At 42.9% G+C, this 19,336-nt stretch overlaps 1 protein-coding gene across 3 annotated transcripts in view; it reads left to right on the top strand.

The window, feature by feature from the left end:
* The window catches only part of LOC6605131 (kin of IRRE-like protein 2), a 156,437-nt gene that overhangs the window by 57,058 nt on the left and 80,043 nt on the right, over positions 1 to 19,336 (top strand). For all 3 annotated transcript variants that reach the window (XM_032717580.1, XM_032717578.1, XM_032717579.1), the window contains exons 3-6: positions 1,189 to 1,430; positions 4,794 to 5,004; positions 5,481 to 5,608; positions 8,951 to 9,119. In XM_032717580.1, the coding sequence (XP_032573471.1) occupies positions 1,189 to 1,430; positions 4,794 to 5,004; positions 5,481 to 5,608; positions 8,951 to 9,119 (750 nt within the window). The remainder of the gene's footprint in view (positions 1 to 1,188; positions 1,431 to 4,793; positions 5,005 to 5,480; positions 5,609 to 8,950; positions 9,120 to 19,336) is intronic.

Here is a 19,336-nt window from a genome sequence, read left to right on the forward strand (position 1 = left end):
GCATGTGGAAAAACAGTTTTCGAATGAATGCAAGTTTTAATCCTTGAAATATGATTTGAGTGCAAATATTTTGCATAACCATGAGCTCGACAGTGAAAAGGGTTTGCCGCAGGAAAAGAAAGGGAGACTTGCGGTCTTGCCATCTGTGTTAGTGTGTGTGCGTGTGTGAGCAGTGCACTGCAGTGACACAATTCCGCTGGCAACATGTGTGTATGTGTGTGTGTGCACTTGTACTTGCCAACCGCAAACACTTCACTCGCCCGAAGGTTGCCCCCTACCCCAAATACCCTTTCTTCTCACTACTTTCTCCCAGCCCCTTCACCATTTTCCACATCTAGTTGCGAAGAGCAGGAGCAATGAGCCCCAGTTGTAGACTCTCGTACAGTGACTTACATTTTAGAAAACATGACAGCCACAAAATGTGTTTTTTTCATATCTAATACTTGTATGATAAAAATCACTCATAATCAGTAGAGATACATTTTAGAGTTGCGCACTTCAAGATAGCTCTTAAGAAAGCTAGGTACTTTAGAATGTGGTAGCTCATTTCTTATGTTTTCCTGTAATACGATCTTATGTTATATGCTGATGAATACAATACAATACAATACATTTTGAAACATTTTACATAGATGTAGTACCTTCTAGTCACTGTGCATTCATTTGCACTTCATTTCTCTGCAACTGTTTGGCTTTAAAAATACATTTGACCAGGACTCTTGGTCATCATTCTAATTGTGAGTAAATGGTCACGGCCTAATATACTATGGCCCTAGGCCACTTGAGCTCACCTTTCGACCACAGAGTCGAGCTAGAGAGCGCGTTTAATGAGCAAAGTTAGGGCGGTACTCGAATGCGACCTCTGACCCCCTGACGAGTGCATCCGAAAAGAGTGTTACTCAGCGTGTTGGGGTTTTTTGGGGCGAATCCGAGTGACTGAATGAATGTAAATGTCATTTTGTGTGCGACTGGCATGCTGCACAAATTTCTTGCCAACAGATGCACTTTGGGTTTTTAATATTTTCGTGGTGAACCGCACAAAGATAAAAGGTTCACATTTGCATACGCGTACCATAGGGGGTTGGGTTTAGCTTTAGCATTTGTGTCTATTTGCAGCTTTTGACTTTTTCACACCGAAATTCACTTCTCACTTTGCCGTTTTTTTTTTTTTGTTCCACCCATTTTCAGACATGACAAACGGCGGTGTGCAGGGACCCATCGAGGGTTACAATTCGCTGGACGACCTGCTGACAACCACGCCCACACCCGGCCAGGCGGCCATGCTCCTGCCCACCGCGCCCACCGCCGCCTACACGCATCCCAAGTGGATGGAGCCCTACTTCGATCCCTCGACGCCGCGCAATGTCACCGCCCTCATGGGCAAGTCCGCCTATCTCAGCTGCCGTGTGCGCAATTTGGCCAACAAAACGGTGAGTTTCGGCTTAAAGATGCACTGGTCGAAAAGTGTTCAATTGTATTTAGAGGTTTTAATAAAAATGAATATAAAGCTTTACACGTTTAAAAACCAGGTGATAAACTATTGTACTAATTTTTAAAATTTATTATAAATAAATTCTAAAAATATAAATATATACTATAAATTATAAATTTATATTTTGTTTTCAAAATTAAAAGCCAAATTTGAACAATCTTTGAGATATTAAATCGAATTACAAAAATCAACGGTTGTAAAATCCTAAATTATTTCTTTAAGTGTGCACCTGAATCTGACTGATTCCGATGTGGCTCCTTTCGGGGCTAACAGCAAACTCGTGTCGAAAAGTTTGTTGTCGTGCGTGACGACAACGAGTCTTCGTAGCCATTAAAGTTTGGGCCAACTTGCTTTCATTCTCCATGCGCGGAATAATTTTTATTTTTTTTTTGTGACCGCCTCTTGCGTTGATTTCTTGGCCGATTGCCTAAAAACTGGTCGACGACGCGTAGACCATAATGTAATTCCCCTAGCATGACGGTGAAATTTTTAATTAGTTCCTTAACCTCACAGCACGCCCCGCATTCTGTTTGCGTTTTGCGGTAAGGCGGCTTTCAAGTTGGCTTCAAGTTTGTGTTTTTTTGTCTCTTCGAAAATTTAGCAATTTCATTTTTTGCCTCCCCGATTTTTGTTCTGTTGTTGTTTCGCAATTGTTTCCTTTGTTTATCTGCTTTAATTGCTATCCTCCTTCGCGATGATGCGGGGTCACAGGACTAAGGTCGGCCGGGGGCAACCTGCTGCTCCTGGAGCTTGATCTCCAGTGTTTCCTGCTGTCACATTCAGGCGGCACAAAAAATTGCCCAGATATTTGTATTCATGTGTGTTGTAAACGTTTTGCAGCATTTAATTTGGCCAGCTGGCTGCCTTTGGAAAATGTGCTTAATGAAATGTATATAATTGTCGAAAGGTGACGGCGAAGGGTATCAACTTTTGTAATATGCCCCCCAGATAGGTTTATGAATAATTAGGCAGTTGGCAGATGGGACGGGACGCGATTAATGAGTGAGAGACACACGTCTCTGTGCCCCAGGCGATGCTTTATTATCCTGCGAAAAAAAAGGGAAATTTGCATATAGATGCCCGTCAATTCTCATTTTCGCCAGGCTGCCAAAGGAAAAATGCGATGCGAAAAACCAACAAACTTTCAACACGCTCGCGAGCACTTGACACAAATGCGCCACCAGGAAGTGGATCCCGCTGGCAGCCAGCAGTGAAATGGAGATGCGGATGCGAGTGCGGATGCGAATGGCGTTGCAGGATGCCGTTAGCAGGGCGCAACTTTTAATTTCTTGCCAAACAAAAGAGGGACGACGAGTGCCAGTCCCCAGTAAACTCACCCATGTCGGCTAACACATACATCAACTGTGCAACCTCAAGTGGGCGAACCCTTTTGAGTCCTGGCCCTGCCACGCCCATTCGCTCGGCCCGCCTCTCGCTCTCTCTCTCTTTTACTCCCCCTCTTCAGCAATTTGAATTGCATTTGAGCGCGAAATTATTTAAACAATTTCATGAAATTGCTCTCGCCGCACGCGTCAACAGCACTTGGCTCACAGTCCGAGTTGCACGAAGCCAAAAGTTGCACTGCCGCCACAGAGCACCACCCAACTGCACCACTTTGCACCAAACGGGTGGCTCAATGGCTTTGACTCCCCCTTCCCAATGGGCACAACTCGCAAATTGAAGCGGAATGTCGAGCTGTTGTTGCTGCTCCTGATGTCGTACACAGGAAGAAAATGTGTGCTTAAAATACATAAGGAGTAAGAGTGTTTGGAATTTAGTATTCATTGTTAGATTGATTAACTACATTTCAAACGCAGTGATAACGACTACCTTTTTGTATTTATCTATCAGATGTGTGAGTAAATAGAAAACCATGAATTGTATAAATATATCTGTGGTGTAATGACCAATGTTGATATTGAACTGCGAGAATTTGTTCGCTCTGCATCTGCTGTTCATATTGCTGGGGGGCGTTGCTGCTAATATGAGCTCACCCCCAGGGGGTAGCGGATTGGTGGCATTGGGGTTTTGGGGGTGTGGCTCCATTACAGGACCGCATGCAGCACAGCGTGCACTTGTTAATTACGCTTTAATTTGTTGCGTAAAATGTTTGTTTAATGGCGGCGATGTCGTTGCGAGTGTGTGCGTTAGTTGTCAAAAGTGCGAGAACCATGTTTTTCGCACTTTTATGCACTCTCTGTGGATTTTCACAGAGCAGTTGTAGCCCCCTAACCGAAAATGGAGAACGACAGGATAACTGCGTGCCATCCTTAAACCGAAAACGGAATTGTTGAAGGCGGCCCTCGAAAAGTATGCAACATCATTGCGTATAATTAAACGCACGCATGCTTTCTTTTCACTGGGAGAAAGCACCATACACATTTACGTGTGGCGGTGCATGTGGGTAACTCGGCTGTCAAGTGCGATAATTTTGCATTTACATTTGACTTAATAAGTTTATATAAGCCGCCGCCCTGCCAGCTTACAAAGTTATCTCTGTGCACCGCAAACTACTTAAAAAGTTTGTGATAATTAAGCAAAGCCAAAACAGCTCGAGCACGACCAGAGCAGCAGTGGTTTCTCTAGAGAATCCGCCGAGATTCGTGGATTTCCCTTTATATGGCATCCAAAAACCCACCGGAAATTCAAGCAGCCGCTCGTCACACGTCGCTCATACGTCACGTACGCCCAGCCGAAAAAGATGCAAAACTTTTTCATCGCCGCTCATCCTTTCGGGACGCCTTTGGATCCTTAAGCTCCTTCTAGCTGGGTGTTTTATTCGATTTTGATGGCACTACGTCGGCAATTCGTTTTCAATTGCTGCATTTTTAATGGGCAAGCCGCTGGCTCAAGGAGCAGACAAATGACGCGATTTTACGAGTTTTAAAATAATGATATCGTTTTGGGTGCAGCTCGACTAATTGAATGTGAGTTGAAGTGCTTAAAAGTGATTCAACAAAAGCCTCTCAAGGAGAAAAAGTGCTGTAATATAGTTACTGTAATGAATGTTTAACACAACAATTTAATTTGTTGTTGTTGTTTTTTTTTTTTTTTTTTTTGTAATAATAGATTTGACAATTTCTTTGTGCACTCTTCAAATTTGTTTATAAAGAAAATTATTTACTTTTGCCTGCACAACCGCGTCTCATATATTTCCCAACATTGTCCAGCAATGTCTGTACTCCATTAGGTGGATTAACCGTACCATATTCTGAAACCCCGCACACCAGGAGCAATCCTTTTGATTTAGCCCTTACAAGAGAGTGCAAATATTTACGATTGTTTCTCTGGTATTTTACAGGTGTCCTGGATCCGGCACCGCGACATCCACATACTAACGGTGGGCTCGTACACCTACACCAGCGACCAGCGATTCCAGGCGACCCATCACCAGGACACGGAGGACTGGACACTACAGATAAAGTGGGCCCAGAAACGGGACGCCGGCATGTACGAGTGCCAGATATCGACGCAGCCAGTGCGCAGCTATTTCGTTCGCCTGAATGTCGTGGGTGAGTTGAACAGTTGAAGAGGTGTCCTTTGGATTGGAATCGGGATTCCGGTGCCGATTCGGTTTCGGGCACACGGGCTTCATAAAAAATCCACCATTTGTCGTCGTCGCAAATAACAAAGGGCACTCGCTGAGCGGCTGATGACAAAATACAGAAAAATAAGAAAAAACAAGAAAAAATGGAAAAGAAATGAGCACACCCCGCCGAATTGCAGAGAAAAACGAAGTTGTTGAACAAATAAATTACACACAGCAAACGAGTGAGCAACACGCACGGCCAAGGAAAGGCAAAGTCCCACGTCGAAGGGACTTCGAGGACCTGGTTTTTATACGACAATAATTCCATTTTATCTCGTACTTTATTATTCTACAGTGCCAGCCAACGCGCAGCGGCCACCTTTCATCCCTATATATTTTTTTCTCCATGCACTTACTTTACTGCTTGCCTTTCTCTATCTTTCTCGGTGCCTCACCCAGTGCCAACGGCCACCATCCTGGGAGGTCCTGACCTTCACGTGGATAAAGGCAGCACCATAAATCTCACTTGCACTGTAAAGTTCAGCCCCGAACCGCCGGCCTACATCTTTTGGTATCATCACGAGGAGGTAATTAAAGCTTATTGTTATTTTACAGTCCCCCAAAATTGACCACTTGAAGTTCGTTCATCTCAGCTACTCGAGAAAATTAAGTTTATTTAATCGTTTTAGAAGTAAACATTTTATTACATAATGGTTACATTGTTAGTTTTCATTATACAAAGTGTAGTTGATAATCGTTTTGAGACCTTGGACTATTCTCATGGACGTGAAAAACAAAACTGATTAAGTAGATTTAACCTAATTAAGTTGTAAATACAGTTAAAGTACAAGCAATGATTCCTCTACTAAGTTAAATATAATTCTTACATTTTACTTATTTTCCAACCATTCTAATTGCCCTCATCAGCAATATTTTGTTTCGTTTAACAATGACATATGTCAGTCCCAACTAAGGATAGCTGACTTCCAAATCAGAAAACTTCAATGCCCCAGAGCAAACTTCGTTGCTCATACGCCATCGGGTGTCAGCAAAAGTTATCCTCCCATATCCTTCCATTCCTTCACGCTGACTCCTCCTTGCCACTTCCTGTCTCGATTTTCGGGGTACCCTCATCAGACTTAAACGTCAGCTGCTGTTATTTTAATGAGCGAATCAACGCTCCCGGTTATCCTTCGTCCTTCACACATGCAAATGCAAATCCGCCAAGGATAACGCGGCCAATGACGTTTTGGCGGACAGGTCATGTTTAAATTACCGCTGTTGACAAATAGGGGAATAAAGAGAAACCGAGCAGAGAATTTTCAAATCGGCTTCTCATCCTCGACCTAATTGTCCTTTCGCTTCCGCCAATTAGCCCTGTTGTCTTAGCCAGGTTAAGCAGCAGCCAGTGCTGGCTAATTGCAGAGTGCTAAATCCGCAACAGTTGCACGCTAATTGCGATGCGAGAGAACCAAACAAAATATCAACAAAAAACGCTTGGAGTAAAAGATTGTGGGGCAGAAATAGAGGGAAAGTGGTGTTAAATGCGCTGTACACACAAATCCGGCCAACAACGGCTGCTAACTTCTTGCACGGCCACTTGGCGTATTTTAATGTATTCCAGGAATTTTCTAATTAAAACCCAAGAGTACCTGTGTGTGTGTGTGTGCGATGAGTGGCCGCAGGAACCTTAACGCGTCCTTGCTGCAGGCTTTGCAAAGTCCTGCGCTGTCCTGTTCGCCGTACTTCGTGCTCCGTGCACACGGATTATTTACGATCCATGCAAATTTGCTGTTAATTAGTTTAATGGATGGATAAACCCAGTTGATGCACTTGCACCGCGGATCCCTGAAATGTATGCAACACTTTTTGCTCGCACTTCCGCTCGCTAATTGTAATTAACGTGTTGCATATTTTCGCCTCTTCGCACCTGAGGTCAGGTCCTTGACAGCTCGACTGTGGCATATGTGTGGCTAGCATGCCGGATGGATTCCGGCTAATTCCAGCAAATAACTGACATTCAACGTGGCCTCGGTTTCAGCTATTAGCCAATTTCTTGGCCCTGTTTCAGCATTCAAGTGGGATTTTCAATGGGTCGCCAGCTTGCTCCACTTTTCAAGATTATTTCAGTCAAATCCGCTGCCTTGAGCGACATTTATTTACTAACGATTTTTATGACCCATGGCTTGCTGGATTTTTATGCTCGAAATATGATGGCGATTATTACGTGGCCGAGTGCCACATAAATGCAATATATGCGCATTTTCAATGGACTACACTTTACACAAATATTTTATGTACTTTTTACCATTTTCCGGCCGTGTTATTATTCCCTTTTGTGTCTTTTGTATGGCATTCTCCCCCCAATCTTCCAATTCCATTACCAATCCCATCTGATCCACCAGATTGAAGAAGTCAGCAACAGCTGCAGTTGTCATGAAAATTGCAGGCGGCACGCCATGAATTTTTAAACTTCCAATGGCAGGATGCTTTTTATTTTCAATTTATCAAATGACAAACTGCAGATTCGCATTTATTCCAACTCACTGGTATTTCGGCCACGCCCCCTTGCCGCCCACGCTCATTAACTAATTTGCGCCGAGGGCAAAAATATTATAACACAAATATGGTTTTTATGCTAAAGTCAGCAATAATGGGGCCAGGATATCGTGTGCCTACTGATAGCCAAACTTTTCACTTGCCAAAAGTTTTTGCGACAAACTTTGTGTCATTTTCATTGTTTTCATGACTGATATCCACTGTTTTGGGGTATATAAGAAAAGTCATTCCTCTATGACATTTGTAAAAAAGATTTATAAAGTGAGAGATATTTTTGCAAAGAAAAATTTTACCAAATAACAATAATTCATTCAAACTTTGAGGTATAAAATGTTAATATTGGAGAGCTTTTGCAAGTCAGTTTGCTTTTTCCTATTTCCACCGATGTAATTGTGCAATCAACATATTGCCATAATCGGTATCAATGTACTGATTTATCCAATTTCCTGTCCTACTGCTTGATGTCTATATCTGTTTAGCCATCGTCATCACTATCAGTGACACTAACTTTGCTTTCATTCCTCAAACTATCGCATATGTCGTCGATTAGTTGGGATTAGATGGCAGATTATGCGCCCGAGGTCCTTTCGCCAAGGGTTGTGAGCTGCCTCATTTCCGGCGTTGTTGTTTCAAGCATAGCATTTTTTTTTTGCTTCTGTTGTCGGTGACAAAGTCTTTGCCCTGTCAGCGGCATTATGTGTTAATATCAATTCTCTGTCAGCTCGGTTCTAACGCGAACTTTGGCCCTGCTGTATTGGCAAATTATTCCGGTATTTGTTTTTGTCGGCTGGTGGGAGCGACTTAATATGCATTCAGCTGCTGTTAAATCCAGTCCTTGACAGGACCTGCCGACATTCTGCACAAATCGATAATATCAAGTCGTCTGCGATGGCTCACAGAAAGTAATAAGCATAATGAGTGGAGAAGGAGCCTCAAATCCTCCCGATTTGCATGACATTTCACGCGATCTTTGATGTCGAAAGTTAACTTTAATCACGAAACACACCCATCGAATTCCAATTAAAATCACAATTTCAACGAGTGTCAGTCAAGGGCAGTGTTTTGTGACACCCTCAATTATTTTGCGCTTCAGGTGTATAATTTACACAGCGATGAGAGGTGAGGGAAAATCAAGATGAAAAATCAGTAGACAATTTTTACGTAACTCACTGACTGTGCGACATGTTTTGCTACATTTTTCCGCACTTTAAAGGAGGGTCAAAAATTACATTAGGCATAACAGCCGTCGGTACATGCGACTTGGTGTTTGGCCGCTCATTGTTTTGACATTAATGTCGGGAAAAGGAGTGGGCATTTAACATGCATGGAAAATACTAAGGACTGACGACTCTCCTCTTCTCCATTTGCAGGTCATTAATTATGATTCATCAAGAGGCGGCGTGTCGGTAATTACCGAAAAGGGCGATGTGACAACCTCATTTCTGCTCATACAGAATGCAGATCTGGCCGATTCGGGCAAATACTCCTGTGCGCCCTCCAATGCAGATGTGGCCAGTGTGCGTGTCCATGTCCTAAATGGTAAGTACCCATTGCCCTGTCCCCCCTTTTAGGTCCACCCTCTCGAAAATCGGGACAATCGGAACACCCCCAGAAAATGTTGCCATCCTCTGGGCAAATACCCGAATGCCACGCCCATGAAATGCCATTTGTAGAGGAGCGCTTGCATTAACTGACAAACGAACCCAACAGCCATCCACTGTGCTGCCATTTTATTTTCTTTGTTGCGTTTCAAGCTCCGGTGCACACGAAAAAATAAAATCACACATATACTCAGGAATACAGATTTGAATCAAGAATCTATATAGTTTCATACAAAGCTTGCAGTGTGCCGGAAAAAAGGTGCTGTCTTCGGAAAGTTTTGTAAGTTTGTTGTTAGTTACGAAAATGTAAAGAAAACGTTAGAATATTTCAAATTCTACTTTGTGATATAAGGCAACGAAAGGTTCTTACAAGAAACAACTAATGAAAGTACCTAAATATATTTTATATTATTAATTATTGCATATAGTTTAGATCGAGTTGATATTGATTTTTTGCCGTGTGACAAATTTTCAAATGTCCTGGCAGCGCTGCCGTTGCATCTGAATACATGTATCCGTGACATGGCGTTACCCAGCGGGACGTTTTATGAAGTCAAATGGACTTGGCCCGGGGGTCCAGAGGTCCACCATTGGACAGTGACCACCGACTGGTGACCTCCGACCCCGCTATTCCCCACCAGCTGACCGCCTTGACCCACTGCTAGCTAACTGAGCCCGTTTTCCGATTGCAATTTCGGCTCATTTCCGCCTGCATGCAGGATGCCCGTGACTCTTTCACAATTGACCGGCTCCGGGTCCTTAATAAATTGTGCAGGAACTCGGTACGCTTGATTTCCAGCCGGACCGCAAAAGTGCAGCGGTTCCACAATCTCCCGTATCGCCAGTACAAAATGGCCCAATTTTCGGCTTTGATGTTTTGATGTGACCCACGGGGCGAGAAGGATTGGTTGTTTTGCAGCGGGTTTGCAGCACATAATCGCATCAATTATGAGCAAATTAATTAGCACACTGCGGTTAATTGCTGTTAAGTGAGTGCCAGACAGACGAGAGTTGCCAGAGTTCCAGGCTCCGGGGAAAGGATTTCCCGCCAGCCAAAACACAAAGACGGATGCCGGCGACATTTACAAATTGCCAGTGGGTCTTCGTGGGCAGAGCAATTGTTGCAATTTGCCAGCATAATCGCTGTCGATCGTCGTGGATTTTACACAGTTAAAATAAATTACGTAATTGTAAAGGCCACAGACAAGGACAAAAAGGAAAGAGGGATATGAAGAGGGTGTGGGCGGGTAAAAGGTCCTGCGAGCGACTATGACAACGAATTGTATACAATTTGAAGGGAAGGGTGCGGGCTTGGGCGCACCGGATACGGAAATGAAGGGGGCACGTTTTTCAATCATGCTAACAGCACCATGGTGACCCCGACACTAGTAGCCACCACCCAGCGTTTTCCCGCAAATGGACCGCAAATGGTAACGTGCGGAAATCCATGCTGTTGCCATTGTAAACGTTTGCCAGCCATTATGCATGAATGCATAGAAATAGAAAACAGGGGGGAGAACGGGGATCCTGTTTGGGGTTTTCCCAGCAACCAGGTGGGCTCCATGGTCCGGAGATTCCTGTGCGATAGAGGGTTTAACAAACAAAATAATGAAGCAACAGCCCCAACAACCCAAACTGGCAAAAAGCCGCGGAACGCGGAAAATAAAATAAATATTGGTCACGGAATATACGAGCTTACACTACTCCGGATGTTCTAGGCGAAACAGCGATAAGCTGAGAGTGAAATCCGATGTTTATTGCCTTTCAAAACTGTTTAAATAAATCCAAAATTGCGCCATAAAGTGGCCCTAAACTACAGCCACTGAATAAATAAAACCTTTTTAGGCAGTCGTTCAATAAACCTATTCAACTTTAGAAAGACTGATTTAAGTGTATCATCATGCACTGAATAATTTGAAACTACACATTTTATTAATAACCAATTAAAATTAAATTGACTTTCATCTCCTTTGACATTTCTCACATAAAATGTCTTATTAAAAAAGTTAATTGCATTCATTTGTTTATTGCATTTTAATTTTTTTATTTATTATGATTGCGCTTTGTTATTTTTTTCACCTTACCATTAAAAATATCTGCTCAATATTTAGGTATACAACTTTCTACGTTTTATATATTGTTTAAACTAATGTACCAAACTCCTAGTCGAGATTAGCTCCTATTGACTTTATGGTTTATCAAGGCTGGTGCCCTTTGTTTTTGAATGTTAAACGACAAACCCATTTAGGTTATTGAAAAACTATTTGCAAAGCGGATTAACAAGCCCTAATATGTTGTGGAGAGAATCACATTGGCTTACTGGTTCGCTTGTTCCATAACAGCGTTATGCAATCGTAATCTGTATAGAAATCAGATTATCTGTTTGCATTTAGCTGCTGAACTTCGACCTTCGCCAGCGGTTGGTCACCACGAGTCTGAATGGAAGGTCGAAAGCCACTTGAATTCGAGCGTTAATGACAGAAACAGGGGCCTCGTGTTGTGACAGGCAAAAAAAACGCAGCTCATACTTTGGATTTCAGAATGGTGATGTCAATTGTCCTTTTACCAGCCCCCTGTTGCCTGGCAATCAGAAATGTCCTTCAGACGAACCACACTCCTCCAGGGCAGGATATGCATAGGTCATCATGGCTAGCTGGATGGTGAGAAGTGCTCCAAGGCTCTCAGCATTACTTTGTTGGCTGTCACAAGGCAGTGGTCATCAAAATGAAGTATATAAGATGAGAAACAAAAAAAAAGGAAAAATAAGGAAAGGTTACATCATCGAAATTTTAGAAACTTTAATACTTTTTGAATACTCTTGTTCCTATCTTCGTTTACTAATGATTATTTAATGCGTGCGTAATTTCCGTGTATTGTCCTTAAAATAAGTGAGTGTTATGCCGGCCGGCACCCAAGTTGCATTGAGCTGTCAGGGGCACATCCTGTGGAATATCTGACTTGGGATGCCGTCGAATTGAGTTTCGCCACAGCAGCATTAGTGGCCATTCCCTGAATGCTAGAGCCCCATTAAATTGGATATGGAAACCACAGGCGAAAACCACTGTGCGCTCGGCGCCTTGAGAGCGATTGCATTGGATGTGCCTGTCAATCAGGCAACAATTGGGTAAATCAGGACTCGGAGCTCAGTGCCAGTGCCAGTGTCCATCTACGTTGCGTAGCCAGAATGCCAAAGCAGGTAGTTTGCCCTATTTGCTGCTGATGATTTCGATGCATCCTTGCAGGATGGAATTCGATGGGGGTGGCATGCTCCAGCATCCACCTGGCTCCATTCAATTATGGTCAAAGTAGGAACGATGGCAGAAGGGGGATCAGGTGACTCGTGGCTCGGCATATTGATATTTGTGCGGCGTACAGGCGCTGCTGCCGTCGCAGTTTACACTTGAGAAATCAAACGGAATCACCGACAAATGTCCTGGCCATCTGATCCCCCCACCCGCTAAACTAGAAACCTGAAGAAAAGTACGAGAAAATCCAAAGTTTCGATTTATTTTCGCCAGTTTGAAATTTCTTTGGCCATTTGTGTAGCGCTTTTGTTGGCCGCCTGCTCATCAAATGGCAAACGACTCAGGCAGATCAAGGAAAGTGTGAGAAGTTAAAGCCTTGACCTGCTTCCCGTCCAAAAACTGGAGGAGCAAAATCCCCATAGCTTGCTGCACGTATCGAAGTCACCCGAATGTCCTGCGAAACACAAACACACACAAACAACCGGAGACCAGAGACGCCCGAAATCCTTTAGTCAAGTTTCGCAGGATGGCGAATTTATTCCACTTCGTGTTTCCCGACAACGCTGTGTGCTGCAGATTAGCTTTGTATTTTGTCACAGGAAATTACATTGCGCCTTAAGGATGCCGTAGCGCAAAAATTTCGTTTCATTGTTTGCGCGTTTGTATTTGTGCGCACCGCTGACTGAGTGCCCGACCTCCTGATCCAGGGTCTCTGGGCAAGGATTTCTAGTCCTAGTCCGATTCCCCAGAGCCAGTACCACCGCGTGCACTGTGGAGAATATGGAAGATTACGAAAATCTTCCTGCATCGATGATTTCGCGTACACTTTTGGATAAGAAAGTTTCACAAAAATATAAATAAAGATATTAAAATCATTAATATCACAGTTATGATGGGCATATATTATTTATTGATTTCTAAGTAACAGATTTTTAAGAATACAGGACTAATCTCATAATGAATCCCTATTTTTTCGAATTTTTCCCTATTTCTATTTGTTTGAAAACTTGAAAACTCTTTCCTCACTGTAGTTCACAGGTATGCTCCATTCGCCATCTTTCGCCTTTAATCGTGTGTACGTGTTTCACTGAAGTTGGCGAGAGTTCTCGGCTTTCAGGGAATCCTGGCTCCTGGCAACTGTCCACCTGCCCTCCATTCCTGCCCCATTAGTCTGTACATTAGGAGCAGCGCACAAAGCTAACACTTCCTGTGTGGATGAGTCTATGTGAATGTGACGCACTGTTGTTGCTGCAGCTAGTTTGGAATTCCGGCAACACAATTTAATACAAGCTACAGCAAATTGCAGAGTCGAGATGTGTGTATTTAAATGGCAATGATGCCGTTTTGTTGATAGGCGCCAATAATTACACTGAGAAAGATAAAGGGTTAAAATTATATAACTAAGCTTAAAAGCACGTAATTATACAAATTAGTATACATACTACTAATAGGATCTTATGCAGGTGTATATTTCATATATCATACTTGCAAATACTTATCTTTGATTTAGTTTGATGTATTAAATGCAGCTTATATATTGTTGATAATCCTCCTACATTTCTGCAGTGCATTTTTCCGAAAACTAATGCCTGGAAAAACTTTGTCCATAACTTATGATAACATTTCCGTGTGTGGGTTTCCACATCTGAGCTCTGCCGCCATCACAATCTCTCATTCGTCGTAGAGCCTTCGCTTCATGCATAGTCAATCCTCGGAGATTGCCGGCTAACATAATTTGTGCCATGTTGAACAGCGGCAAAGCCAAGTAGAAGTAATGTGGAGACGGGAAGGATGCTCGGAGTCAAGAACTGTGTGGCCAGGATAACTCCTTCGTTGCCGTAAAAGAGGGAGGAGCATTTGGGGTTGGCTGCAAACAAATCCGCAGCTAATAATATACGGCTTTTGTTTATTAGATTCATACATTTTCTAGCCAAGTTTTGACGCATATGCGTACGTGGGCGGATATTCTGTTCTATCGTGCGGTTCGATGGCGTGGGCATATCACTTTGAGTCTGATGCCCATTATGTTTGGTTTTATGGGAGCACTGCGTGCTCGAAGTACCCCCCTAGAAAGCCCGAATTCCATCTTTCCGCAGCCACTCGAAGTGATTTTAATAAAATTACCAAAGCGTGTAGGTAAAAACAACTTGGGAGCTTGCTGCGTGGCATGTAAATCCTGGCCAGAAATCGCTGCCGTTGGCAGAAAATTGTTGCCATCGACCTATGATGAAATCGGGCCAAATTGCATGATTTACGTAATGGAATAAATAAAATAAATTGCTTAATTTACTGATAAATTACATGAGCAGCAGCATACGAAAGTTTGCCGTGACATATGTGGAGGGGGTGGTGGTTGGGTGGTTTATGCCTGCCTCACAGTGGGTGTGAGTGGCTCAGGGTGGGGCAGGCCTTTGTTTTCCTTTTGTTTATTTCTGCATTTTTACTTTGGCACATTTTACGAGATTAATTTCGTTGCCCAGGCGATACCTTTCGCATTGAGGGGGTCAGGTGGGTGTGGTATCTGGTGGGTGGAGGCCAGTGGTCAGCTGCAACCACAATAACCGCAGGCCACAGTCCACGGTCCCACACACCCACACACACAAACACCGACAAAGGCAAAAGAAAAATGGCGGAAGGATCTACAGGCGTGTAAACTACGGCTACTTAACCCACACAATCGTAAACGCACCTGGCCTCATTCTCCTACTCCTCCTCTGGCCTTCGGAAATTTACGAAAGATTTATGCCAAAACCTAATTTCATGGAAAACGTATTGTTCTCGTGTGTATTTTGAGGTCAGCATAACTGGCTGCACTATTAAGCCGAAAGTGTTCAGTTCGCTGGCCAGGCTTTTGTAGTATTATAGTTTGAGCCACGTTATTGCCGCCCGACTTGACCCAAATCTAATTATTTATGTTAATCGCTCGCCGAGGCACATACAATATATCAAATCAGTAAAATGTATTATCAGCCGAGGTTATGATAAGAGTATACGGATTAATTTAAATTAGTGCATCTGCTGCACTGCACGGCTCTCAATTAGTGCTTAAACTCGTGGCTCAAATAGCTTCTGGGTAAATGAGCTCATAGCCAAGTGGCTACAATGATGGGACACGTTTGCAGGCGAGTTGTGCAAACAAACTAATCGAAAGTAAGGACACTCCAGGTCACTGGGCAAAAGTCTAATCACACCATATGCACCAGAAGCTGAAGCTCCAAGCTCTACGAACAACACAGTCAACTTTACAATCTGGCAGGACTAATCTCAAAGGAAACTATGTGTGTGAGTGTGTATGTTGGTATGTCCTGCCAGAGTCATCCTAGCAGATTGCCCTTCTATCAATGCATTTGGTCGGTTGCACTTTTCTACAGCACCCACTCTGACCCCCAATACCATTTGAATTTTCAATTGAAATCAAGTTATAATGTTACCCAACTGGCCAGGACTCGAACGAGACGTCGACGGCTACCCAAATTACAGCTGGACTCATTTATGGCCAAAACGGATATACAAAATTTAATTAAATTTTCATTTTCAATTTCGCTGCTGTCTCGCTCTCGTGCATGTGTGTGTGTCCATGTATGATTGTGGAAGGTTTAAGTAGCCGGCAAAAATCAATTTTTTTTTCAAACACTACCATTTCAATTGAGGACAGTGCAAAACTCAATTATGACAACTGAAACGGGCAGCCAAAAAAATGCCAAAAGACAAAGAGGGAAATCGGTGAAAAAATTTCGATTATCCAGCTCAATCGGGGGGTCGAGCATTTTTCATCGTGGTGTGTTTTGTCATTTCCAAATTTGTCACATGACATGAGGCAGCAACACTTTGCCCCGGCATAATGTTGGCTTTTGCATTAATGTCGTATTCCCACTCCGATGCCGCTTCCATTCGATTTTCCCTTTCGGGTGGTATTCCCTTTTCCCAATCCCACCCAATTCCCTGCTGCCATGGATTCGTCCTGGGACGCTCTGGGGATTTTAACGAATGTGATTTGAAAATCAAGTTTTTGCGCAAATTGTGAAAACGAATAAAAGGCATCAATCATTCAGTCGAGCGTCGGGTGAGCTGGAGTGTATAGTAAATGTCATTGCCATGGAGTCGCCGGACGGTCAGCTGAATAATGCGGCAGGTTGTTCGACGAGAGGATGGGAATCCTGGACAGGAGCCGCTGGACTTCCGCTTGCCGGGGCATTTCCGCCAGCCACTAAGCGCCCTGCTCAATATGCCAGTAGCTAGGACCTTCGTCTATGAGTGCGTCCTTGTCCGGGAGTCCAGAGGTACGAATAGAGTCCTGAAGTTCATGATTGTGTGCATTTATGGGCTCATCCCCCTTGCAAATTCCCTTTCACTGCCGTCCATGCTGGTACATTAACAAAGTTAAGCCACCACATCGGGTGCTAACGTATATTTACTTGGTTTCTAATGAGATTTCCAGGTACTAATAGGAACGAAGAAGCGCAGAGTGAAAGGATCAGAAAAGGTCCTGTGAGATCTGTTTGAAAAATAAACGTGATATGAATTTGTATTTAATGTGTCACATAAATATTTGTATAAATATTTGAGGTTTTAACATTGCTTTTATTGTAACATTTATCAATTTATAATTTATCTATCTCCTTTTCCCGATTTTTAGTTTATATATATATATATTTCTTTCTGTGCAACTCCCAAAGTTGGTAAATAGCAGAGAGCACGAATTCACCCTGCATAAACTTTAATTTCATCGTGCGAATAAATGTGTGTTTATTTGTATTGCTTGTATGCCTCAATTTGCTGGCAGACTTGTTTAGGGATAATGATGATGTTTTTGCCACTGCCGGTTTTGCCCTTCAGCTGTTACCTTTGGCTTTATTACCCAACTGGTTTCAATAGTACATGAGTCCAAAAGACCTGCTGTGCGGCTTTGGCTTTTTGCACAGGTGACACATTCATTTGTTGACCACTTTGATTATACCAAACGAACCGAAAGCCGTTAGTGAAGTAGGTATTTTAGCCAGGACCAAGCTGTTTCCTAGATTATGTCCCTGCCAAATGGTAAATGGTAATTTGTTTGCCAGACAGGACTCTTTGGCCCTTATTGGTGTTATTTCGCTGGTCCTTAGGGGCTTCGAAAATTGCATTTGCTTTATTAATTAAATGCCAATTTTCGCTCACAATTCAATTAGGAAATGCACAGGCACGAGGTTGATTTTGAAACACACGTTCTCACATTTTATTTGGTATGCTATTTTGGAGGAACCAGTTCATCAAATGAATGAAATGCTTTTGGAAAGCAAATATACTTCTATTCTAGTTAAATTAATCATTTTCTTAGGAATTTCTATGAGTTCCCCTGTAACAATACATTATTGCCAAGATGTGCAATTTCCTTTCTTTTGGACTCAACAATGGAATGAATTCCAAGTGAGGAATGTTTTTCATATCTTGGTCTTTCAATGTTCAATGTTCTGGCTGTGAAAAAGCCAACATCAAAGTTCATAGTTTATATGTACATAGCTCCAATTCAAAAGTTGTATGTCTGAAATTATAATTGATTTCCATTTTCAAAGAATAAAAATTTAATTTCAATTTAAATTTCGGGTGAGTTCAGTCATTTTCTTGGACTTTCCTAATTAGCTTCTTAACTCTTTGTCTTGTGGGCATATATAGATACAAATCTTCTTTACATCCTAAAGCTATCCATTTTTTATTCCCAACCTTTGACACCGTAGACTTTGATAAGCGTTCATATAATTGGCATATTGTCATATCCTTTGGTTACCCATAATTAAATGGAAGGATTCTGAGGGAAAGAAAAAAGATGATATGAGCTCTTTTTGAATAGTTCCCGATTTGATTCGCCTCCCCCCCTCTGTCCACCTGTCTGTTGGCAGTGCTCACCTGTCTATTACGTAAACTGACGTAGCTCCCATCGCAGCTGCAATGATGCATGCTGACTGTTTTTTACTTTTGAGTGCATTGCAGCTTTTTCCGAAAATGCAGGGCAAAAAACGAGCAACAAATTCCGAATTGAAGCATGCAGTGTTGCTAGGTGCCTGAAACCGATTTTTTCCAACTGCGAATGTGCAACCCACGTGGAGATGAGCATGATGTGTGCCAGGAACCAGATTTCACTCCGCAGGACGAACGATGCAGGATGCGGAGCGTCATTGTGTTGCCCAAACAAATGCTTATGTTGCCCTCAATCTTGCCCAGATTGGAAGCCATAATCCCGCTGCCCGTATTTTTCGCCACCAAAATAGTGAAGGTGGAAACACCGAACTTTTGGCGGTCAGTTGCTTAATTGAAGGTTGTTCCCAAAAAAATCCAACAAAAAATATAACACACCGAAACGGATACTAAAAAGCAGCACAAAAAAGGATAAGAATCCCTGCGCATTCTTGCACCACAAGCGTTTCGGGCATGATACAGAAATTTGCTCAAACTCAAAGGCATTTGCTCTTAATTAAAAATTTCCACTTGGCGAACTTTGGCGACCCGCTGGAAATTACTTACTGCCAACTACAGATACTCTCGACCCTTTCGCCAGGCAAAAGCATGGGCCATCATAACCGAAAGAAATGGCTGTATTATATACATAATCAATTTAGCTATGCAATTTTAATTACAATTTGTGGGCGGGGTCAGCACACATGCCACGCCTCCTCTTCCCTCCCCAATGGCGCACGTGTGTGTGAGTGTGTAAATAGCTGCATAATGGAAAGTCCTCGAGTGCAGCCACGCCTCCGTTGTCCTTCGGCCAGGCTGACAGACAGTGTCTGCGAAAAGTTAATACACATGACGTGCAACAAATTATATTTATCGCGCATCGGCAGGCATCAAATTATCAGGGTACACCGCCAACCGCGGCAAGTAGCGAAGGGATCTCCGTGTCTCATCGACATCCCTGTGGTCCTTGTCGTCGTTG

The sequence above is a fragment of the Drosophila sechellia genome, chromosome 3L (assembly GCF_004382195.2).
Source record: "Drosophila sechellia strain sech25 chromosome 3L, ASM438219v1, whole genome shotgun sequence".
Lineage (NCBI taxonomy): Eukaryota > Metazoa > Arthropoda > Insecta > Diptera > Drosophilidae > Drosophila > Drosophila sechellia.